This window comes from Schistocerca gregaria, unplaced genomic scaffold (assembly GCF_023897955.1).
Source record: "Schistocerca gregaria isolate iqSchGreg1 unplaced genomic scaffold, iqSchGreg1.2 ptg000304l, whole genome shotgun sequence".
Classification (NCBI taxonomy): domain Eukaryota; kingdom Metazoa; phylum Arthropoda; class Insecta; order Orthoptera; family Acrididae; genus Schistocerca; species Schistocerca gregaria.
Genome location: NW_026061786.1, coordinates 4,498,344 through 4,519,764, shown reverse-complemented (window position 1 = coordinate 4,519,764; position 21,421 = coordinate 4,498,344). Strand labels below are relative to the sequence as shown.

The window sequence follows — 21,421 nt, the reverse complement described above, 5'->3', positions numbered from 1 at the left end:
CAGATTGAATAACATCGGGGATAAGCTACAACCCCATCTCACTCCCTTCCCAGCCACTGCCTCCCTTTCATGCCCCTTGACTCTTATAATTGCCATCTGGTTTCTGTACAAATTGCAAATAGCCTTTCACTCCCTGTATTTTATCCCTGCCACCTTTGTAATTTGAAAGAGAGTATTCCGGTAAACACTGTGAAACACTTTATCTAAGTCTACAAATGCTAGAAATTTAGGTTTGCCTTTCCTTAATGTATCTTCTAAGATAAAGGTCAGTATTGCCTCAAGTGTACCAACATTTCTACAGAATCGAAACTGATCTTCCCCATGGTTGGCTTCTACCACTTTTTCCATTTGTCTGTAAACAATGCATGTTAGTATTTTGCAGCCGTGGCTTATTAAACTGATAGTTCGGTAATTTTCACATCTGTCAACACCTGCTTTCTTTGGGATTGGAATTATAATATTCTTCTTGAAGTCTGAGAGTATTTCGCCTGTCTCATACATCTTGCTCACAAGATAGCAGAGTTTTGTCAGGGATGGCTATCAGTAGTTCTAATGGAATGTTGTCTACTCCCGGGGCCTTGTTTCGACTCAGGTCTTTCAGTGCTCTGTCAAACTATTCACTCAGTATCATATCTCCCATTTCATCTTCATCTACATGCTCTTCCATTCCTATAATATTGTCCTCAAGTACATTGCCCTTGTATGGACCCTCTATATGCTCCTTCCAACTTTCTGCTTTCTCTTCTTTGCTTAGAACTGGGTTTCCATCTGAGCTTTTGATATTTATACAAGTGGTTCTCTTTTCTCCAAGATTAGTTCTTGAAAAGTGACTTTAAAAAAGTACTGACTGGGTACTTTTTTGCAGGACTGTTAGCTTTTTACAAAAATTTCCACACCTTTTTGTTGCAAAAGACTTTTTGTTTCTTGGCAGTATTTCAGTCTTCAAGAATGATTGATCTGTTGAAATGCAGCAGCATTTTCCCACCAGTGAACTGAATGTGTCACCGAAGTAAGGTGTTTCTGGACATCGTTTGGCTTTTCCTGCCCAATTCGATGATTAAAAAATCTGCAGACTATGAATTTTAAACTTCCATGGGCATTCACAGCTATGAGATTTATGTTTAACAACAGTACCTATTGAACTGACTAGAGTGGCTGGCACTAAAGCAGAGTCCTCAAGGTCACGGCCGCTGCCTGCCACCAGCAGAGGCTGCGGGCTGTGATTCGCCTGCCTCTTGACTCTGTTGCCATGTAGGTACCGTCAGCAGTTTGGTAGGACAGAGCAGCTGAAAGCTCAGTGTTATCGTGTTATATCGGGTATTCACATCTGATCTCAGTGCCTCACTCTCTTTAGAAAGGTGCTTTGGTGTGTGTTCGGTGGTGAACAACGTTGTAGGGGCAACAGCCTACTTGTAGTACTCCTTTAGTGGGTGTGCATAAAGGGCAGAAAGACATTCATAAACAATCAAAAATTATCATATCGAATGTACTCAACTTTTGTACTGATTTGCCCGACAATGAAGAAGCAAAGAATAACTTAAATTTTGTGCAAATTCATAAACTTAGTGCTAAAGTGTGTGGTGTCTCCAAGTCAACTGTAAGCTGCATTTGCAAGTCACTGGCAGAATCTCCAGGCATGAATGAGGTTTCGATACTCCGAGAAAGGTATATGAACATGAACAGAAATCAACCGACTTTGACGATTTTAAGAAAGAGCTCATGCATAGAACTCTGCTTGGATATTACAACAAAGGAGAGTATCCGACAGCTAATAAAATACAGGCTGACCTCCATGAAAAAATTAATTACTCAGGCTCAAAGACCTATGTTCTTCATCTTCTCCACTCCCTTGGTTTCCAATTCAAGAAGTGTAATAACAGACAGAAATTCTTAATGAAATGCAGAGACATTGTGGCAGCAAAAGGAAAGTTTTTGCATACAATGCACTCCTTGCATGCTGAAGACACCCGGCCTGTAGTGTACCTGGATGAAACTTGTGTTTCACAGAAGCATAACAATAAGTATATATGGCATGACTCCAAAGGAAACGGCAGTTTGAAAGCACCTGCTTGTAGAGGTGGCCGATTAATCATCGCCCTCGATGGTTCATTAACCACAGGCTTCATATCAGAGGCCAAATTTGTTTTACATGTTGGGAAAAGTTCTTGCTAATCAGATTACCTTTCAGAAATGAATGGAGAAGTTTTTAAGAATTAGTTTATTCAACTGCTGTCTGTGCTGGAAGAAAGGTCAATTATCGTGATGGATAACACCAGCTACCACTCCATTTAGACAGAAAAGCTGCCATATTCAAATTGGTGCAAGGCAGATATTACGGAGTGGTTAAAGAGAAAGAATGTTTATTTTTCAGTGAATGAAACGAAGGCAGAACTCCTGTCTATGAAAGAAATTGTAGGTGCCAAAAATACTTAAGAATCAGATCAACTGGCAAACGAAATGGGACACCAAGTGGTACGTCGACCACTGTACTACTGCCAGTATAATCCCATTGAACTGATATGGGCCCAAGTAAATCAAGAAGTAGTGAAAAGAAATACTGCTTTCAAACTTGCTGATGTCAAGAAGCTAACACACAAAGCTCCTGAGAATGTTACTCAGCTGGACTGGGAGAGGTGTGTAAAACACTCAGAAGCATTGCAAGAAACTGATTACATGAACCAGGGCTTAAGAGGCACCATAGTGGAATCTGCAATGATACACCCAGCTGAAACAAGTGACAGTGAATCTGAAGACACGGAACCATAAGATTGTTCAGTGTAGGTAAGTGCTGTCTATGTAAAAAGCTGACTTGATTTAAATGTTTGTCTATTAATTTCAGTTATAGAGAGCATACTGCAAATTTTTTTCCCTTACTGTAGGCGACTGCTAATTTTATCATAAGTGGTGGCCATTAGTTTACTCAACAGTAACTGTCAATTAAAATAAGATTGTCAATTCTGCATTAATTAACAACAGTTTTCCCTAACAACCTGTATTGAATGTCTTCACATTTGGATATAATCTTACTACATTTGGTTTACTTGTACATTCGAAATTTAACTCCTTGTTTTCATAGAAGGATTTACTGGCTGTTTTGTAGTAAGGGTAATGTAGTTCATAAAATGCTAAAACGTTGTGGTGCTTCTATATTGACTGTATATGTAAACAGTGCACTAACATCAGAACAGTCTCAACACCTATTCTGTTTCTCCAAGAAGAGCATTGAAATCTATGATATTTGACAATTTTCACAAAAAGCTAGAACACAGAATTGTATTACTTTAGTATGACAGAAAATAGTATCTGATGGCTAGAGAAATACAGGGTAATGTCCATGATAAAACTGATTATTCTGGCCAGTCACTTCAATGCACCGTCTTCTCCTCCCACTTTGTTTTTAATTCAGAAACTGTAAACAGGGACGAAATTTGTAACACAAGACAGGGACACTGCAGTAGTAAGAATGAGGTTTTTGTGTACCAAGCACATATTGTGTGCTGAGAATAATACGCTTATAGCAAATTTAGATAAAATTTTGGTTTCACAAAACCTTTCAAACAAATATTTTGGTTGACTTGATACAAAATATTGGCTGCAAAATAACTATAGTTGCTTTTACATAGTGTATATTGGCATTTTGAATGATTGATGCAATGACAAAGGCTATGTATTAGTAGCCAGTAAAATATTTTTGGCAAGCAGGCAATATTCTAGGTCATATTAAAGTGAGAGGTCCAAACAAAATTCCTGGTGTCGGCCTACAACAACTCGCGTGCTGCTGTGCATGGAATATCGAGGAAGTAATTTGCCTCTGTACAAGATATGATACAATAATGATGTCTGGAATGTTACCAAAAATAATTTTGTAGTTTTCTTAATAACATTCTCACAGGAAGATTCTTTGCAGTCCTACAGAATGAAAAATACAGTGACTACATTTTTTGCTATGTAGTAGGCACAGTTTCACACCTCTTATAATATTTTATTTTTTATGTCAGAATACTTTTATGTTTCTGAAATAAAAGATGCAGCATATGGATCTTTAAACTTTGAGGATGATCATATTTTTTTTTCAGTCCAATTACATTAGTGATTTTGTTGATACCACAGGTTGAAGTAAAAAATTATTTTTCTAAAATATTTCTTGTAACATTAGTTTTAATTTCTTTCCTGGCATCTAGTTAGAATTTTCTTTTGGAAAGTACTCCATTATATTCTACACTAAAAATAGAGTTGCTCAAAATGAACATCTGAAATTTTCACTATAAAAAAAAATTAAAAAAAAAACTGGCAATTTTGTAATATGGCGAGATGATCTCGAAACATTATTTTTGTGCTGGCCACTATAGCATAGAAGTAGAACCTAGCATACAGTAACTCTATTTTTGCATTATAGGAAGAATTTTGGCTCAGTGGAAAAAAGTTACAGATTTCATTTTCTATTCAGCATAGCGCAGAAGGCAGGCAGCACAGGTTATAGTGGCAGATGCCATGATCGTAAGCAAACTAGAATTTTGACTGCCAGAAGGGATAGGACCAGTGCTGGCAAACAAGTGCCACCTGCCTTTGGTAGGTGTGCAGACTCCAGTAAAACTGACACATTTTCTATTTACATGGGGATCCCAAAAGCGGATTTCGTAAGCTGATTTCCCAGTAGCCTACTGCTTCTGAGTGGTCATGTAACACACCAAAAATCGATTCTGGAAATCCGCTTCTGGTGGCTGGTTTTCCAAATCCACAATCAATTTTCACTTGCATGTAAATGCAACTAGTTTTGAAATGAGCTTGGGCTAACAGGATTTGTTTGTTTTTAAAAAATTTTGGCTAATGTGGATGGAGTGACTTTATGTGCAGTAAAGGATAAGTAGAAATATGGGACTGAAGCTATTTACACCTCATCTAATTGAAGAGAAATAGCGATTATGCTGAGAAAATCATAAACAGCATCTTTTTTCCAGTTGCCATATTTACTTGGGCCAGTAAATCTGCTTCAGCAACAGGAACAGCAGAAAACAGTTTCCAAAATTCAGTTCTCATCTTCCAGAAGATATGTTGCATGTAAACATAGTGACACTGTTACAGAGATTGCTGGTCTCGTTTGGTGTTGTAAGGATGCTAATTAAAATCTGTTATGGACACAGATTAAGTGCTTCACTTATTTCCAAATAAGAAAAGAAAACAATGAGCAATGCACAGCACCAGACATTTGGGATGGCTACCGCACAATTTTTTGTTGAGGTTAGCAGAGAATTGTTAACAACATAGTTTCAGGGGTATTCAATGTGACCACAGTTCAAAGCATGTGATGCCTAATTTTCCACATTAAAAGTCTCCGAATTATACCATCTTCTGATTTTTAGCTAGCAAAAAGTTACACATTTCTTTGTTGTAAAATGCTGTTTCCCACAACTGAGTAGGTCTACCCATACTCCTATGTTGCATTACGTGGCATGTATCTAAAATAGCCCATTCAACCAACCACTGTTGCCATGGATCCATTTGGCATGGTGCCATATCATTGAGCGCATTGACAGATTGTTGCGTTTGTACATTTTTTATTTTGCTAACAGGTCCTTACACAGGACCTTTGCCTTTCGCGGGCAAGTGCTCTACCAACTGAGCTACCGCAGCACGACTCACGCCTGGTACTCACAGCTTTACGTCTGCCAGTATCTGTCTCCTACCTTCCAAACTTTACAGAAGCTCTTCAGCGAAACATGCAGAACTAGCACTCCTGAAAGAAAGGATACTGTGGAGACATGGCTTAGCCACAGCCTGGGGGATGTTTCCAGAATGAGATTTTCACTCTGCAGTGGAGTGTGCGCTGATATGAAACTTCCTGGCAGATTAAAACTGTGTGCCCGACCGAGACTCGAACTCGGGACCTTTGCCTTTCGCGGGCAAGTGCTCTACCAACTGAGCTACCGCAGCATGACTCACGCCCGGTACTCACAGCTTTACGTCTGCCAGTATCCGTCTCCTACCTTCCAAACTTTACAGAAGCTCTTCAGCGAAACATGCAGAACTAGCACTCCTGAAAGAAAGGATACTGTGGAGACATGGCTTAGCCACAGCCTGGGGGATGTTTCCAGAATGAGATTTTCACTCTGCAGCAGAGTGTGCGCTGATATGAAACTTCCTGGCAGATTAAAACTGTGTGCCCGACCGAGACTCGAAATCAGGACCTTTGCCTTTCGCGGGCAAGTGCTCTACCAACTGAGCTACCGCAGCATTTTACAACAAAGTTTGGAAGGTAGGAGACGGATACTGGCAGACGTAAAGCTGTGAGTACCGGGCGTGAGTCGTGCTGCGGTAGCTCAGTTGGTAGAGCACTTGCCCGCGAAAGGCAAAGGTCCTGATTTCGAGTCTCGGTCGGGCACACAGTTTTAATCTGCCAGGAAGTTTCATATCAGCACACACTCCGCTGCAGAGTGAAAATCTCATTCTGGAAACATCCCCCAGGCTGTGGCTAAGCCATGTCTCCACAGTATCCTTTCTTTCAGGAGTGCTAGTTCTGCATGTTTCGCTGAAGAGCTTCTGTAAAGTTTGGAAGGTAGGAGACGGATACTGGCAGACGTAAAGCTGTGAGTACCGGGCGTGAGTCGTGCTGCGGTAGCTCAGTTGGTAGAGCACTTGCCCGCGAAAGGCAAAGGTCCTGATTTCGAGTCTCGGTCGGGCACACAGTTTTAATCTGCCAGGAAGTTTCATATCAGTGCACACTCCGCTGCAGAGTGAAAATCTCATTCTGGAAACATCCCCCAGGCTGTGGCTAAGCCATGTCTCCACAGTATCCTTTCTTTCAGGAGTGCTAGTTCTGCATGTTTCGCTGAAGAGCTTCTGTAAAGTTTGGAAGGTAGGAGACGGATACTGGCAGACGTAAAGCTGTGAGTACCGGGCATGAGTCGTGCTGCGGTAGCTCAGTTGGTAGAGCACTTGCCCGCGAAAGGCAAAGGTCCCGAGTTCGAGTCTCGGTCGGGCACACAGTTTTAATCTGCCAGGAAGTTTCATATCAGCACACACTCCGCTGCAGAGTGAATATCTCATTCAGGTCCTTACACACTTTATCTTTCCAAATTGGGCTTTGCCAGACAATGTGCAGTACCAGTAACAGAAAGCTGGCTATATTATTGATATTTATATGCAGAAAATTAAGTTATTTCAAACTATCTCTGATAAAATAGTTTATCTGGATACAAATCACAATGCAATAGCATTTCATAGTTTGAGGCAGAGTTTGCATCTATTTTGCAAAATGTGAATTTTTCCGGGCTCTACTCATTTCATAACCTTCCTTCCTGTCCTCTATTTTCACTAGTCCTTGTCTTCAATCTGCCTTTTCTTCACCCATTATATTCCACTGACCTGTGCCCCCCCTCCCCCTCTCTCTGCACACACACACACACACACACACACACACACACACACACACACACACACAGGTCTGTTTCAAACTGTAAGTTAGCATTCGTGGAGTTGTACCACCCCCATCTACCATCAAGGTGATAGGTCTGAGGGTGGTCTAAAATAGACTGAAACTGGTAACCTCACAAAAAAAGAAGCTTATTGTGGTTGTTCCTGTTAATGTTCATTTCTACAGTAACAATTATTATAATTGCTAACTACATGAGTGAAAATTCTCATCTAGTGTTCTTTAGCCTTCTCTCTCCCTCTCTCTCTCTCTCTCTCTCTCTCTCTCTCTCTCTCTCTCTCTTGCTCCACACACACACACACACGCACACACACACACACACACACACACACAAAAATGGTCATTGTCGAACTGTATATCTGCAATCTCATTTACATTGAGGTAAGCAATAATTTCTAGACTTCCTGTCGATCATTATTAGTCTGGAATTGCTTAAGATGAGTTTATTAATAAACTTAAGTTGGTTACCTGATAGGAATCATTTTACTCTCTGTTGAAGACCTGATCTACCAACATTTAATATTACTTAAATATTGACATTAGAGATTATTGGCCACTATTAATTAAATTAAAATGCCATAAACATAAACCCAGGCTGAGTCATATAAAACATTTGTTTAATGTAGTTTTATGCGAAATCTTATTTGAATAGGTTACAGCTATTTCTGTCTCCAGTTTGCTAAGGGGTAGCACACCATTAGTTAAATATTATTTTAGTTATGTTTGATAATAATCTTTCTAGTCAAAAAATTTGGAAAATTATGGAAAAAACTTTAAAGCATTATATCTTTACACTTTTATAACAAGAAATGAATGTTGGTAACATTTAACATTGTTTTCTATGATACAAAAAACTACTTGTTAAGCAAACACTGTTAGCAATAGTTTACAAATACTGCAAAGAATGTCCAATACATAGTGTACCAGGCATCATCACTTCTTTTTCAAATTAAGAACAGCAAAATGAACTCAGGACATAAAAAATTACAAATGCTATTTCAAGACAGTCAACAGTTATCTTCAAGTGAAGTGCTAATGGCTTGTTACATGAAATGGGCAGATATGATATTCATTGCAGAGGAAATAAGAAATGTGCCAATTGAAAGAAACAGTTATAAAAATGCATACTAGCAGCCACATGAGGAGAGAAATTGAGTAAACAGACTGATAAAAAGAAAGCAACTAGTAAGAGCAAACATAAAATGATATATAATAAAACACATGAGTGGACAGTAGAAGAACAGAAAATAATGGGGGGGGGGGGGCAGAGGGGGAAGGGGGGATGGGGAGTGAGACAAAAATACTGAAAAGACTGCAGCTATAACAAAATACAAAAGTTGTAGACTTACTAAAATTGCAAGTTGGATACATCATTTTCATAGTACCTGTTAACTATGATGTGGTACATGTTACCATTTGGAAGTACGTAACTCACTCCTTGAATGTATTTGATACCTTTCTTATTACATAGCAGCTAAGAATAGAAATGACACTTTGAAACTGCCTGCCCAATACTGATTTTCAAAGAAGTTACTGACCTAGATGATTCTGCCAACTCTCTTTTTTATTTGTGTTGAAGGACAACAAATTAACATGGAATTAATACTTTGATAAGCTAACCAAAAAGCTCAGAGCAGCCCTGAGAAGTATCTGTCACTTTTATGACTTCAAGATATTTGTTTCTTTTCATAGCTAAAATCCTTTCAGTTTCTCTATCTTTAGGTATAACCTTTTGGGGTAATGCTCAGATATCAATGCATACATTAGTTTATTCAATGGCTTGTATTTCTTGAAGGATATGCCAATTCTTAGATCTACACTTCAGTAGATTTACTGTTATTAACTACAAACAATAAAAGTCAGTTTCTAATTGAGGTGAAATGATTACATACAATACAAGAAAGGATTAGGAATTAGGAATCTCAAGAAATATAAAAGTAAATTAAGAATGCATCTCTGTAGCAATTAATTCTGCCTGTTTTGGGATTCAGGGTTTCAAGAACTGCTATAACCATAGGACATTATAAATAAGTTATCTCATCACAGGACACAGCTATCAGACATTAACATTCATCAGTATACTCATAAAACTGCTAAGTATTTACTGATGCATAACAGTTTTTGAATAATATAACTAAATACAAAAGTAAAAACGCTTTTAATGAAGTGTATTTTTTTATATTTATGCAAAACACAGTTTGCAGCATTTTAAGTATGGAGCGGAGTACGGTAACGAGTCTTGGTAAAATTATATTTGCTAGCTTTCCTTAATGAAAACTCATTATAGCACCAAAATGGTACTGTACTACTTTGATCATTCTGCATCCAGTGACTGAACGTATGCTCGTTAACAGAGCACAATTTTAAAACACCAGCAGCATTCTTATATTTCAAACTGGCCATAAAAATGGTCTCTGTTATTCACAATGTTACCATGTTCTGGCGCTGGGGTAAAATAAACAAGCATAAAAATATCTTATGAAATTCCAAGTGATATAATATTGTTAACAGGCAATAAACAATTGTAAAATCATTTTGCTTCTTAAGTAATTCAATTAATCTTTGTGTGTGTTTATGTGTGTGTGAGTGTGCATGCGCAAGAGACAGAGAAGAGAGAGAGAGAGAGAGAGAGAGAGAGAGAGAGAGAGAGAGAGAGAGAGAGAGAGAGAGACAGACAGAGAGGGAGAGGGAGAGAGAGAGAGAGAGAGAGAGAGAGAGAGAGAGAGAGAGAGAGAGAGAGAGTACTATTATTAAATTCAGGCCTAGGGTTACATTTCATATACATGGTGAGCACGAAGTCTTGCCCTGATTATAACAATTTATTACAGAATAACCATATGCCAGCTCCTGCCAGGTATTTCGTAACATGTGCTCTCTCACAGTACCCACAGCAGCTTGTATCCTAGCCTTCAGTTCTTCAAAGTCAGCAACTGATGTGACAAAGACTCTGTCCTTAATATAACCCCAGAAACAAAAGTCAAGGGGTGTAATGTCTGGAGAGTGCGATGGCCAGGGTGTTATACTGTTCCTTCAAATCCACTGATCTGGATCTGTTTCATACAGGAAAACACATCCTATCAAAGCCCAGGGAGGGGGGGAGGGGGTGCTCCATCTTGCTGGAAAATTGTCTATGGTTGATATTCTTCTAACTGTGGGGCAATGAACTGTTGCAAAATGTCTAAGTAAATGTTAGCGGTAATGGATTTTTCTGCAAAGAAAAATGGTCCAAAAACCTTGTTATGTATGAGGCTGCAACAAGCATTCACTTTTTCGCTGTCTCACTGTGACTGTACAGTAGCATGTGGACACTCTGAACCCCATATAACATTATGCCAATTTACCATTGCACTGACATGAAAGGTGGATTTATCAATTCAATTCACTTCAATTCAGTAAAGCACATGCGATATAAGTAATCGTTAGTGTCATCAGTTTTGTTGACAAATTTCAGTTGCAAATTCAGCATGTGACAGCAAATCATTCAGTTGCAAGGCCTCCACAATTTGCACTTTATAAGCATGCAACCTAAGCCTTTCATTAAGAATTTGCACCATATTTGCTTGTGGTATTTGAAGTTCATGTGATGCTTGACAAGTTGATGTAGACAGACTGTTGAAACGATTACTGAACATGATAAACAGTTGCATTACTCACACAAGGCCTGCCACTTTGAGGATGATCTTCAACGCTGCCTGTTTTGTTAAACTTTGCATACAATTGCTTTACTGAATTAACTTCAGGAGGGCTCCATCCATAAGAAGCCCGAAATTTATGCTGAACACTAATGGGCGATTTCGTTTCGTGAAACCAAAGAACACTCTGCACTTTCTTCTGTTACGATGCCATTTCACCAGCAACTAACATGACCTAACTGACCGTGTAGGTGTAGTGGAGCACTAGCGCTATCTGTTGGTCGGTAGTAACACTAACCAATGTAATGACACCAAATGTAACTTACTATTTCAAACAGTTACTCGGTTGTAAATTTTTGTAATCGGGGGAAGACCTTTGGGCTCACCCTGTACTTCTATACAAATTTCTCATGCAAACGGACAACATGTAGCCTTTTTCAGTATGGCTAGCACTCTGATTTAAAACAGTAATTTAAAACATTAAGACAGAAATGTGTAACACATATATGCTATCAAGGAGACATAACAAATTTCCTGATCAATATTATGGATATATAAAAATACCAAATGACAGTTATTAATTACACTGTTATTAACTTACAAATAAAATTTTTCATTCCAAACTGGATTGAGCTCTTGTGGCATGGTCTTGGTCCGCTTCTTAACTTTTCCAACTTGTACAGTAACATACGGATCAGATGTTCCACTTTTATCCTTTGCAATCAAACCCTGGGCACAGATAACTGAAATAAAATCATACAGTTCACAACTGCTGTTTGTAGACTTATATGAACACAGAAATCTGATTAAATGATTTATTTTATTGATGCATTAATAAAAAAATGAGATGAAGCTTACATTAACACATACAGTTCTCAAATAGTTATCCCACACAAATTTAGCTCCTCTGTGAAGAGTATGGATTATTTTTATGTTATCAGTTTGGGAAAACTTCTGTCTACATCATGAATTTAGTGTATGGTTACTATTCCCACACTGCATATGAAAATCATTAATATGTTTCTTGATGCAGTAAAAATTACAAAAGAGTTCATTTCACACAGTAAAGCAATTTCTTCTGTAGAAGAATTTTGGAGGAAACACTAACATCTTTTATTTATTTTATTTTATTTTATTTTATTTGCTGAATTACATTACTTCCAGCTTCCAAAGTGAAATCACAGGTGTTTTAAAGTCAGCGTATATTCTTATTAAAAATTTTGAGGTACCAGAAGCACATATATAGTGATTTAATGGAGTAATGGAATGACGTAATTGTTATTGTGTTTATAAACCAAATATTGATTGCATTTTTCAAAATGATTTCCACACCCTCAAAATTATACAGTACATATTTCTTGATTTGTGGTTTGGGTAACATCACCTTTAATACTTTATTTACTGTACAGGACATGCTGAAAGGAATAGGCTTACATGTGGCACAATAATGAGCATGTAAATCAGATCTTACAAATTACAGGCAAACACTTGATTTAGTGGATCCTCCTATGTACAACTGTATATCGCCAAAGGAAATTCCATAGCTGATGGGCCAGTCTCATGGTGCTTCAGTGGATAGAAGATTTACAAATGAAGAAGTTTAACAGCAATGCTGGTCACAACTAGTAGTCTAAGTCTGTTGCAGTTGACAAAAGCCAAATAGGTGTGAACAGCAACTACATGCTCAAATATAAACAGGAGATAGAGCAACTGCAAAGTGAGAAATGTGGATGAGTGAAGTTGCAGCAACAGCAGCAGGAGGAGAGACAACATTCCTGCGTTCTCAGAGAATGGTCATTTGACCAGTCCCCCACACATCTGTTGGCTGTTGGGAATTGTTGGATTTTGCTTGTCTGAAATAACAAAGCAAGCCTTGCACTTTTCTTCAACCATCACCATTCCACCATCATGTATACCTGATTTACAGCATACCGTGAATCACGAATAAAATAAATATGAGAATAAAATTAAATTATTATGCTCAAGACTGACAACAAGAATTTATAATCCTACACAAAGATTTCATCACTTTGGTTATGAGACAAAGGGATTACCTGGCAGAGGGACTCCAGCATCAGTCATGTCTATGTGCAAGTCCTGCAACAATAACCCCATACCAGAAATATAGGATCTCCAGCCACTCCTCAAACCCCTAGGTCCACACAAGAACCTCTGCCCTGAGTCTGTTTCCCTCCACAGCCCCACCACTCCTTTGTTCTACATGTTTGCTAAAGTCCTAGACTAAACTATCCAAGATGATGCATAGTTTCTGATTACTGTGCTCTTACAGATAATTCCTTTGGACTAACACCTTCAGCCTATTACCAGTAACTTACACTCCTGTATGAAAGACACCAACCATATCCTCTGCGGATTCTCCACTGTTCCTGTCTCTTTACCACCCAGTGTCCTGCTAATCACAGTCGATGACATCTCTCTCTGCACTAACATTCCTAATGACTACTACAGAGCACAACCTTTCCCAGCACCTGATTGATTCTAACCAACAACCTCATTCCTGGTCATCATGACCAATTATATCTTCACCCATAATTACTTCTCCTTTGAAAGCATCAACAACAAACAAACCTGTGGTTCAGCAATGGGCACCCACATGGCACCACTTTATGCCAACCTATTCCTGGGCCATCTAGAGGAACCTTTCCTTAGGACACAAAATCTAAAACCCCTCACCATGGTCAGACCCATCATCTGAACCAAGGGTGAGCTACCTCCTCAGCCTCACAATCCACCTTCTTTGATGTCAACTCTTAAATCAAGGATAGCTACATCAGTAACCCTGTCCATATAAAACCTACCAACCACCAACAATATCTGTACTTCAAAAGCTGCCTCCCATTCCACACAAAGATGCCCCGTCCAAACAGTCTAGCAACCTATGTTTCTTGGATCTGTAATGAGAAGTATTCCCTCTCCAAACATGTCAAGAGTCTCACTGAGACCTTCACAGACTGGAATTACCCTCCTCTCCCTTTTTTTCCAGAAACAGATTCCCGTGTCTTTGTCCCTCAAGTCACCTACCACTTCCCACACGCCTGCTGTCTGGCCACAAAGGAGCACTCCTCTTGTGACTTAGTACCACCCAGAACTGGAGCAACTGAATGACGTTCTCCACCAGGGTTTCCACTGCCTCTCATCATGTCCTGAAATGAGAAAGATCCTCAGCATCTCTCCCACAGTGGTATTTAGATGCCCAACCAAACTTAACAATATCCTTGTCCAGCCCTATTCCATTCCTGCCTCCAACCCCTTGCTCCATGGCTCATGTCACTAGAATAGATCCAGGTGTAAGACCTATCACATACATCACTCCTCTAGCACATGCCCCAGCCTTTTAACAAGAATCTTCCACCTCATCAAATTCAGGTCCACCTGCAAAAGCAGTTACGCAATGTACAAACTTAGCTGCACCCACTGCTCCACATTCTGTTTGGGCCATGTGTTCGAATGAATAGCCACCATCTAACCACAGCAAAGAGACAGCTGAACCAACCTGTTACTGAGCATGCTGCCCAATGAAACATGCTTGACTTCAACAAGTGCTTCACTGCCTGTACCATCTGAATTTTTTGCACTAACACCAGGTTTCCTCAGTTGTGCAGGTGGAAACTCTCCCAGCAACATATTCTTTGTTCTTGTACCCCATCTGGCTTCAGCCTTCACTAGGCCCTGTCTTCCACCTGCCTATCCCCTTTCCTGCTACTTCCACACTAGCTCAAACATGTCTTCCATCCTACCAGCACACCTGTGCAGTGCTCTCCCCGGGCTCTGTCCCCACCACATCCCTCAACACTCCCACAGCCAACACTAGCACCTTTCCCTATCCCAACCCTGCTTTCTCTCCACTTCGCCACTATATATCTGTTCTGACCTCAGATGCAGCTGCAACTGGGCTCAGAGGCAACAGTGGCCTGTGTGTGTGTTTTGTTTAGTTTATGTCTGATGAAGAAGTTATTCCAGTAGCTTGTAATATTAGCAATCTTTTTTCAATGTGCGTAACTTTCACTCAATACTTCCTCTGTGTGGTGAGTAGCAACTTATCCTTTTCATATTGCTATTATTTCATCATGGATTTTCCATGTTTAAATACAAATTTGTGCTGCATATACATCCCTGAAGACTTTGTTCGTGATATATGAATGAATGGACTCCCTTTACAGTCACTTATTTTTTTGCCGTGAATTCTTTTTTACATAATGCAAAGTCATTCTTCATTTGGTACCTTTTCACAAAATAGACAGAAGTTCACATGATTTTGGACTGAGTAAGCGTTGGCTATAATTCAGCTACATATTCCTCATTTGCAAAATAGTGTGAGAAATAGGTATGCAGTCACAACTCTAAAGAGTTGATATGAGATAAATGAAAGCTCTCTTTATCTAGGTTTTGACTGGTGGCAATTTATAGTAACGTGGGATATACATGGAAAACACTGAAGGGAAGTTGGACGCTTCACAGAGCTCTTAGTTTACGCATAGTTTTAGCAACACACACACACACACACACACACACACACACACACACACACATGCACACACACTTAACAAAGATGATGTATCTGTAACAAAATAACAGATAATAGTCAACAGTTGGGACACCCAATGTTCTTCAAGACCAAGATTTTCAAACTGCATAAGTTTTAATAATATTTTGCAATGTACTATTATTAAAAAATTTTAGGTACTAAACGCACATATATAGTGGGATAATGGAATGACATATAAGTTATTGTGCTCATAAACCAAATATTGATTTCATTTTTCAAAATGATTTCCGCACCCCCAAAAAATGTAGTTCACATCTCTTGACTTATAGTTTGTGTAATATCTTCTTTAATACTTTATTTACTGTACAGAATATGCTCAGAGAAATAGGTTTACATGTGGCACAATAATGACCATGTAAACCAGATCTTACAAAGTACAGGGAAACATCTGATTTAGTGGGTCCTCAGAAGTGCAACTGTATCTGCCCAAAGAGAAGCCCATAGCTTATGGGTCAGTCTCATGGCACTTGAGGGCATTGGAGATTTATAAATGAATTAGGTATTTAACACCAATGTTAGCCACAATTAGTAGCCTCATCACCAGCAAAGGGCCAAACAGATGTGAGTAGCAACTACATGCTGCAATACAAACAGGAGACAGAGCAGCTGCAAAGTGCAAAATGTGGCTAAGTGGAATTGCAGCTGTAGCAGCAGCAGGAGGAGGAGGAGGAGGAGGAGAAGGAGGAAGTGGGGGGACAACATTCCTGCCTTCTCAGAGAATGGTCATTTGACCAGTCTCCCACACATCTGTTGGTTGTTGGAAATTGTTGAATTTTGCTTGACTGGAGGAACAAAGCAAGCCTTGCACCTTTATTCAACCAGCACCATTACTATTCCTATCAACATATTCCTACTAACATGTGTACCTGATTTATAGCATACTGTGAATCACGAATAAAACTTACAAACAATAATACAAAATTATTATGCTCAAGGCTGCCAACAAGAATTTTTTCTACACTTTTGGTCCAAAAATTAGGACCCTGTAGCAGTAGTATTAAAACCATATAAGTATAGTGATCATTTACCAGTGTCTGAAATATTAATATCACAATACTGGTGACCATGGCTCTAAAAATTTTGTTTATTAATAATGATTATGTTTAGATTTATTGCTCATGCAGCAATATTTGATAGTATTATTGACCTACAAATTATTTCATACAAATATGGAAACCCAGCATGTTGTCCAGGATGGTGGGTGCTCGTCAGAGATAAGGGAACTGTAATAGAACTGATCTTGTTCTCTACATACATAAACAATCTGATGGACAGGGTGAACAGCAATCTGTAACTATTTTCTGAAGTTTCTGTATGGTATAGGAAAGTGGTTTCATTGAGTGACTGTAGGAGGATACATGATGACTTAGACACGGTAAGAAGATGGAAGTTAATGCAAATGAGTATGAAAAAAAAAATCTTATAATGTTCAAATACAGTATTAGTGTTGTACTGTTTGACACAGTCACACTGATTAAATATCAAAGTTTAATGCAGAAAAGCGATATGAAATGGAATCAGGAAGGTCAATTGTAGGGAAGGCAACAGTAGACTCTGGTTTAGTGGAAGAATTTTAGAAAAGTGTAGCTATCTGTGAAGGAGAACGCCTGTAGGACACTGGTGTTATCCATTATTGGGTGCTGCTTGGGTGTTTGGAATCACCACCGGTGGACTACAGGAAGACATCAGAGCAGATCTGAGGCATGCTGATAGATTTGTTTCAAGTAGGTTCAATCAATATTTGAGTGTTATGCTCTGTGAACCAAATGAGTACGCTTGGAGAGAACCAAAAGTTCTTTTCACGGAAAACTGTTGAGAAAATTTTAAGAACTAGGATCTGTACCAAATTTCTAATAATCCTCCAGCCATCAACAGACTTCTCGTGTAAAAACTACAAAGACAACATAAGATATATCATGACTTGTAGAGAATCAAATACAGGTTTCCCTGCACTTGATTTGTGAATGGAATAGGGAAGGGAATGGCTAGTAGTAATAACACAAGGTATCCTCTGCCCCACATGGTATGGTGACTTGCACATATAGGTAGATGTAGAAACAAAGTTTCCAAACCATCCATCTGATCACTATTCAGGCAGAACATCTACAAACTAGTAATTTTTCATGTCACTCCATGTCAGTGGTAAAATTGATATTAGTGTACAGTCTATACATATGATGAAAAAACCAGTGAAGAGCTTTGACCCCAAGTGGACAGATTATAAAAGTGTCGTCAATACACTAAAAGAGTTGCAATGAACAAAGAGAAGCTGAATTTAATGCATTTCTGAATAGTCAAAAAGAAATTAGCCACTGCCAAAGACAATGGAGATCCCATGGTCATTGCTCAATTATTTCTTAAAATTTATCACTACACATTAACACTAGAACTGCGGCTGAGTCACTCCTGACCCACTTAATATATCTTCTGTTTGTCACTCTTTTGTATTATTGCCTAGAGCGTTACATTTCTGTGACTTTTTATGAAATAAGGTAATTAGTGATTATACTTCATTTCACATTTTATGGCGAAAACATAAAAGAGAAATATGAAGATTCACCTAGAACTGCGTAAGGGTCAGTTCTGACCCGACCGGCGCAGTCGCTATAACAACCACATTTTCCCTGTAACTTCATGCCTATTGCTAGTGTGTCTTTGGTCAACAATTGCAAAACTCCTTTTTACTTCAGTTCCGGCTGACATTTCAATTTTCAGCAGGGGACGAGAGGGAGAGAGGTTCAAACAAGTCTGATCCGGTATGCAAATATTGAGCACCCAGAGTTTCGTGCCATGAAAATGAGTTTTGTAATGCATTCTGTCTGTGTAGATAGTGCTTGTAACTTATGAATATATTATGGCCAAATTTCTATGCACAGAAGAGGACATTGTAAATGCTCTAAATGAGATTTTAAATAATGAATCTGAGTGCGAACTGCTGGAGTCTTTATCTGAGGAAGAATTTCCATCACCAATAGTTCCATATTCTTCATCAGAAGACGAAGTTAGCCCTGAGAAGGTTCTCCTTAATGCTGATGAGAAAGGTATGCTTGTTTATGTGTTTGCTTTATAATAATTTTTGTTTATGTATATGATGTGTAGACACTAATTTTAATTGAAATACTTATGTTTATATTTGTTTCCTGTTGAATTTTTACAACTTATATATTACATTTATGAAGGTGTTTCTTTGTTCTAATATTACACAATATATTAAATTGCATTGTAATACGTTGAACTACTATTACAGGAACAACTGCCACAAAGACTAAGTCAACTCAAGGAAGTGGATGTCCTCAAGGTTGGCGTGGACAACAAAATGCCTAGGGTTCTGGACTACTTCAGTTTCCTTCAGGCAGTGATAGTGTAGCACCCGATGGAACAACCTGGAAAGTTGGAGTAGTAGGTGATTGTTCAGCTGGAAGACATGGACAACAGAATGTTTTCAAAGATAGGACAGGACCATCTCCACATGCAAAACGAAATGTGAATGACACCTGTTACAGTGCATGGCATCTAATGATAATGGACAAAATTTTGAAACATATTGTAAAATGTACAGAAACTGAAGCACGTCATGTACTGAGCTAAGATAAGTGGACTATAAAAATTGAAGAACTGGAAGCTTTTGTAGCTACGTTGTATGTCCATGCTGCCACTGGAGCTAAGAGCTTAGAACTAGACACACTGTGGTCAGTGAAGTGGGGAAATAATTTTGTGAAATCAACAATGGCTCGTGACAGGTTCAGAGAGATAATGCGTTATTTCAGATTTGACATTAGATCCACAAGATCAGAATGACTAAGAGAAGACAAGTTTGCTTTGGTATTAGAAATCTGGAATGAGTTGATTGCAAATGCACAGTCTAACTACATACTGGGTCCATATATAACAATCGACAAACAGCTTTTTCCTTCAAAGTGCCATTGCAGATTCGGGCAGTTTATGGCCTAAAAACTGGGCAAATACGGGCAAAAATATTGGATGGCGGTAGATAAAGACTCAAAATATATTGTGAATGCTATCCCTTATCTAGGAAAGGATGACACTAGGTGGAGTGATGAGCAACTTGGTGACTTTGTTGTAAAAAAATTTATGCAACCTTACCTCAACAAAGGAATAAATGTCACATGTGACCATTTTTTCACCCCCTTAGCACTCTCTGAGGCACTGAAACCTAATTCTATGAGGCTTGTGGGCACAATAAATCGATTTCACAGGGAAATACCAGTCTGTATCAAGAAGGCAAGAGCACAGTATTGTTGCAAAATGTGATACCACACTGACTGTTTATCAGGGTAAGAGCAACAAGAATGTCCTGATTCTGAGCTGTATGCATCCTTCTGTGACGATTGAGGATGGTATAAAAAAGAAGACAGATACAGTCACATTTTATAACTGCTCTAAATATGGAGTGGACGTGGGCCACCAAATGGCTCGCAAATACTTGTCAAAGCACCACTGAGACGTTGGCCTGTTCACGCATTTTACAACTTGCTGGATTTGTCTGGTATGAATGCTTGGGTATTGTTCAATTATCTAAATGATAAAAAATAGAAATGCAGGCATTTCATCCTGCAGCTGGGGGAGGAGCTTGCTGAGAAGTACACAGCGATCAGAGAGACTAGCGTCCCTGTCAGACCTGAAGATATTCCTGACAGACAAAACAAAGTGAACACATTGCCTTGTAAAGTCTAACTGTGAAGGAAACAAAGCATTTGTAAAGTGTCGCATCTGCAAGAAAACTGTGTGCAACAAATGTACATCAAAAGACTATTATTTGTGTTCATTATGTAATGGTACCCAGTAGAACACTCAGCAAATACATGTAAGTTTTAAAATATAAAATTATAATTTGTGTAAACCTTGTTTATTTTTGTTAATTTCATTCTAAATTTCCTAGTGCTTCTAACAATAGATTCATTGGCAGTAACAATAACCCATTGACATAGGGAAAATAAAGGAAAAGATCGCAGGTCATTAGTGACCCAACTGCAGTTCTAGGTATGTCCAAATACCATCGGTTAAGTAGATGGTCATCAAAGATGACAAAACATTTTGACAGGCTCAGGAGCAAAGTGGATTGATAATAACTTTATGTATGTCCCTCATGGACTTTTTATTACCAACAAAGAGACAAAATCCAAACTGACCATAATGTTGTCTATTTTGATTCTAATTTGTTTAAGTATGTCTATGAACGATATGGCAGTTTTAAATATGATGTTTTCAGTCACCTACTATTGACTTTATTGGCTTAATTATTTATTTTTAAGGCACAAAGGAATTACAGACATTGTCTGTGAGTGATCACTGATTTAAATTTATGAGAAAAGTGAAAAATTTGTGCCAGAACAGGCAGATGCTCTGACCACTAAGCCATCCAGACATAGTTTTCATCTTAACTGCATGGACTACCCTAGCACACCTCCCCACAGACCCAAAGTCTGAATTCATCCACACACTACTAATGTGATCCTACCCATTATCCTCATTACTTACACCATTTTGATGATTCCTATAAGAATTAGAGCCTGGTGTGCACTGCACCGAAGACATCATTAGCTGTCTCCACCTCAATATATATATTAATTATACGCCGTTTCAATCCAGCAGCTATTATGAATTAAAATACAAAGGACTTACAGATATTGTCTGTGAATGGGGATTGATTTAAATCATTGGGGAAAGCTGAAAATTTCTGTTGGTCTGGGATTTGAACCTGGGTCTCCTGCTTACTAGGCAGATGCTCTGACCACTAAGTCATCTGGACATAGTGGTCATCAAAAATGCACA

At 38.7% G+C, this 21,421-nt stretch overlaps 1 protein-coding gene across 1 annotated transcript in view; it reads right to left on the bottom strand.

Moving 5' to 3' along the window:
- Nucleotides 1-21,421, bottom strand: part of LOC126305264 (protein unc-13 homolog C-like) — a 1,060,877-nt gene that overhangs the window by 288,938 nt on the left and 750,518 nt on the right. The window contains exon 14 of the mRNA XM_049992034.1: nt 11,663-11,804. Within this exon, the coding sequence (XP_049847991.1) occupies nt 11,663-11,804 (142 nt within the window). The remainder of the gene's footprint in view (nt 1-11,662; nt 11,805-21,421) is intronic.